The sequence below is a fragment of the Fukomys damarensis genome, unplaced genomic scaffold, assembly GCF_012274545.1.
Source record: "Fukomys damarensis isolate Sample0158 unplaced genomic scaffold, DMR_v1.0_HiC HiC_scaffold_16, whole genome shotgun sequence".
In the NCBI taxonomy this organism is placed as follows: domain Eukaryota; kingdom Metazoa; phylum Chordata; class Mammalia; order Rodentia; family Bathyergidae; genus Fukomys; species Fukomys damarensis.
The window spans coordinates 74,366,377-74,371,108 of NW_022900928.1; the positions used below are offsets into that span (position 1 = coordinate 74,366,377).

General features: G+C 50.9%; 1 protein-coding gene across 6 annotated transcripts in view; it reads right to left on the reverse strand.

The window, feature by feature from the left end:
* The window catches only part of Kirrel3 (kirre like nephrin family adhesion molecule 3), a 569,052-nt gene that overhangs the window by 41,298 nt on the left and 523,022 nt on the right, over positions 1–4,732 (reverse strand). For all 6 annotated transcript variants that reach the window (XM_010628629.2, XM_010628628.3, XM_010628633.2 and 3 more), the window contains one exon: positions 1,866–2,023. In XM_010628629.2, the coding sequence (XP_010626931.1) occupies positions 1,866–2,023 (158 nt within the window). The remainder of the gene's footprint in view (positions 1–1,865; positions 2,024–4,732) is intronic.

Sequence of the window (4,732 nt, forward strand, 5' to 3'; positions counted from 1 at the left end):
CACCCTCCCCTATTGTTCCCATTTTTTCCTTTTCTCATATTTTTTCTTGTCCCTTCTTTCCTTTCTCCTACCCTTCCCATTTCCCCTACACCTTTAGTCCTTTACTTCCTATTTCACATTATCACTTATACAATTTGTATACAGTTATACCATTTATACTTTTAGTTTTTTCACAGCAGAGAAACTATTTGGTATTTACACATGTGTCTCTTATTTATTTCACTTGAGGATGGCCTCAATAGGAAGTTATTTGCTTCCTGTAGGACTTCGTGAGCTCTGGGAGAGGCATCCCACTCCTGGGTCTGCCAAATCCCGAGCTGTCAAAATATTATAAAACACACACACACTCTCTCTGACATACACATGCACAAACTCAATGACAATATTGCTGGGTATAGTATTACCCTCCTGTAATTCCAGCTAATTGGGAGGCTGAGGCAGGAGGATTGCAAATTCCAGGCCGGAGTATGCTCATCCCACTCCTGGGTCTGCCAAATCCCGAGCTGTCAAAATATTATAAAACACACACACACTCTGTCTGACATACACATGCACAAACTCAATGACAATATTGCTGGGTATAGTATTACCCTCCTGTAATTTCAGCTACTTGGGAGGCTGAGGCAGGAGGATTGCAAATTCCAGGCCGGAGTAGGTAACTTAGAGAGACCTGTTTTAAAATAAAAAATAAAAAGGACTGGGAATGTAGCTCAGAGGTAGAGTGCACCTGGGTTCTACCCCCACAACAGGGAAAAAAAAATTAAGTCAGAGGCCTGTTCAAGCACTTACCGCCATGGTGCCTATGTGAATTAAGGAAGAACACAGGAGCACACCGCATGGTGAGAGATGTGGGATGGATTTCTAACTGCCTGGGCCCTGAGTCAGGATGCAGGATGCAGCAGAACCTAACAAGTCTCACTTGGCAGCCCTGGGGAGGAGGCCAGGTTTAGCAACTAAGAATACAAGATGCCCAGTGAAATCTGAGTTTCAGACAAACAAGGCATAATTTTTTAGGGTACATGTGGTCCATTAATATATTCCATGGAATATTTGGAACATACTTACACTAAAAATTTACTTACTTTTTTTGAGATTCAAATTTAATTAGGTATCTGTCTTGTTTATTCAGGTTGCTATATCAAGAGACCATAAACTGGGTGGCATATAATCCACAGAAATGTATTTCTCCCAGTTCTTGAAGCCAGGAAATCCAAGATCAAGGTATCACTATAGGAAGGAGCTAGAAACCTGGTTTGTAGACAAATGTGTTCTCACTGAGTCTTCTTCACATGGTGGAACAGGGAAGGGGTCTTCATTGGGCCTCTTTCATCAGGACACTAATCCCATTCACAGCAGCCCCACCCTCACGATCCAATCACGGATCTAAGACCCCATCTCCTAAAACCATCCCCGTAGGGGTTAGGATTTCATCTTGTGAGTTTTGGGAGGACATAATCAATTCAGATCATAGTGGCATCCTGTTTTATTCATTCTTTTTTGAGACACAGTCTCTCTATGTAGCCCGGAATGGCCTTGAATTTATGACTATCTTCCTGCCTCAGAATTTCAAATACTGGGATTACAGGTGTGTACCACCACACCTGGTTTATCCTCCTGCATTTTATGTGCCCCTGAGTCTTCTCTTGTGACCATGTCCTATTCTGGGGTTTTCACCCTGTCCAGCAGTCAGCTTGGGACAGAGAGGGAGACTCTAGTGGGAAAAACATGGCATGCGAGACAAAGTGCCATAGATGAAAGGTGTAAAAAGACACAGTCAACCAGATGAAAAATGAGAAGGCAGAGACAGAGAAGAGCTGCGGACAGACCTGGCGACCGCCCCTCCCTGCCCACCCTGCCAGGCTCACCTTGGAGTAGGTGGCCCCGTTGATGACCTCTCCCTTCCGCAGCCAGATGATGGAGGCCGCAGGCTTGGCGTTATCCGCATGGCAGGTGAGGTTGAGGGGGTCCCCGGCCCGCAGGCTGATCACAGGTCCCCCCAGGATGACAGGGTCATCGGGTGGCACTGCAGGGGAAGAGCAGAGGGGTCAGGCAGGGTGGCCTTTCCCTAGGGCCATGGGCTGGGTGGGCCTAATGGAGAGGTTGACAAATACTAACCATCACTTTAATAAAACGTCCAGACACTCTTGCAAAGCAAACACTGTTATATCCCAAGTAGTCAGATCTGGAAACTGAGGCTCAGCAGGATGAAGTGACTTGCTCGAGATCAATATGCAGCAGAGCCAGAGCAAGATATCTGGCTTTGGGAGACTGCATTATTGATCATGCCCAAAGAGGAGGTAAACAGTGCAGGCGTGGAGAGGCAACCCCACGATTGGCTTGTCTATAGAAGTGAGCCCCTTGGAAGCCTGTGTGCCAAGGTCAGCGTAACTGGCACCCAAATTCCATTCCCATGACTAAAACCTTCTTATTAGAAGGACAATGTTCTAATTGCAACCATACATTTGTCTGTTCTGTTCCTACTTCAGGAATGCTTTGTCTCACCCTTTACCAGTCTTGCTTACATTAATTTCCATAGAAACCTCACCACTTTGCATCTTCCCATATAGTCCTGCCCTTGAGGGTAGCTTGCCTTTACCCCAATTGATTACCCATAAAAATCAGTGGCTTGGACTGGCACAGGCATTGGTCAACCTGGCTCCCTGCTTTCTGTCTGGGGGAAGGCATGGGAGCACCCTGTGGGACGAGACCCCTGCAGGTCCAGCCCAGAGTCCTGTGCCTGGCAGCAGCTCCACAAGCATTGCTGGTCCCAATGGACGACACTCAGATCTCCGGACGGCCATGAGCTCGCTATAGGATGAGTGCTTACCATGGTGGACGATTGAGCACCATGTAGTGCAGAGGCCTAGAGAGGTCCAGTGACTTGGCTGAGGACCACAGCCTCTTGCAGTGCTTACGCTCATGAACACACTGAGGACCAGGACAAGTATCAGGAGGGGAGGGCTTGCTGGAGACTGTCCGTCCGAGGCCCCTGTCTCCCTTTGCCTGAGCAGGGTTGGGAGGGCCTGCCCTGACACACCAGAAGTGTGGGCTGAGAGTGTGCACAGCAAGCGAAGGGCAAGTGGATTATGGGCTTCGAGGCCAGCATGCAGGGTCATCTCACATGGTTGCCCCTGCCGAGAAAGCCCATCCTTCCACCCAGACTCAGCAAGTGTCCGGCTGTGGCCTATGGGGGAGGGGTTGGAGCTGCACACTGCAGCTGGTGGGCCCAGCCTGTTTTCTTGCCTTTCTATCCTCCTTCTCCTTGACAGTCACCAGTTCTCCATTCACTCAGGCTTCTCCTAAAGCTCAGGAGGGAAGGAAGGGTCCAGGCCGGTATCCAGGGCAATAAACCTCCAGACCAGTCACCCTGACTGCTCTCTCTAGCCCTGGAAGAGGCCTGGCCTGGCATAAACAACCAGCAGTACCATTTCCTGAGGAGAACCAATCCCGCAGGGATTGCTGCCTGGGCTCCGCATTGATCCTGGTCCAGGGAGGAAGTCAGCCTTGGCCAACCCTGCAGGTCTTGGGTTCTCAAGCCAGGCCTCCCAAGAGGCCTTGGAGCTTCCAGGCCTGAAGGAAGCAGGTGGCCATGGGCTGGAGATAAGAGGACTGGACGGTTCCCACCCCAAGGCTCTCATTAGTGCTGTGGCCTCCTGGGCACAAGCTGGTCCAACAGCAGGGGTGGGGGCTAATTAGAGCTCTTCCTCAGTGGCTGTGGGTGTGGCTAGAGGCTGATGAGAGTGATTTCACCTCCCTGCCGTGGCTGGGCAGAGAGAGGCCTGGGGCTTGGAGAAGCAGCTATCCTCACCAGCCAGAAGGCTGGGCCATTGCCCTGTCCTTCTGATCCTCTAGGAGGTGCCCACGAGGGAGGAGCTCAGGCCCAGGACACCAAAGCCTTAGGAGAAACGGGCACACCTGGTCCATTCTCAGCATCCCCCAGGCTGAACCAAGAGGCGCAGGACCGTGGAAGTCAGTGAAGTCAGACGATGAGAATCCAGACCCTTTCCTCTGTGGGAGCTTTCTCAGGCCTGACAGAGGATGTGACGTTTCCCTCCCTCCACACTGACCTCTGCTGGGTCTGAGACAGGGCCTGGTGACCTCAGCTGCATGTTATACTCTTCTGGGGAGCGTCCCGAAATCTGCGGCCAGGGTGCACTCTGGCCCACTCAGCCCCAATCTCTGGCTGGGGGTGAGCCCCAGACAGGTCTCAGGACTTTCAAAACCTCCCCTCAGGATTCCCAAGTGTGACCACATTTGAGAACGAGCATTTCTGGACTTTAGGATCAAGTACATAGAACTCGGGTCGAGGCATCGAGACTGGGAGGGAGGATCTCCTCAAAAACCCACTCGTGTGGGCTGGGGATTTAGCTTAGTGGCACCGCACCTGCCTCCCAAGCAAGGTCTTGAGTTCGATACCCGGTACAAACAAACAAACAACAACAAAAAACCAAACCCTTGTGCGAGGCCTGAGCCTGTCCTTCTTGCTTCTCTGGCATTGTGTTTGGGGGATACTGGATTAGCCAGAGCGCAAGTCTTGGGGAGAAGGGAGTGGGGCGGTGTTGTGGGAGTTCTCAGGCGAACACACATCCACACACACAAACATCCACCCTCAGAATGGGTCCTGATTACATCTTCCCAAATAAGTGGTTATCATGCTGGTTATTCATGTAGCCATGCATTATTGATTGGCCTTCGCCTCGCTGCACACCAGATGGGGGTGGGAAGGGGTGTG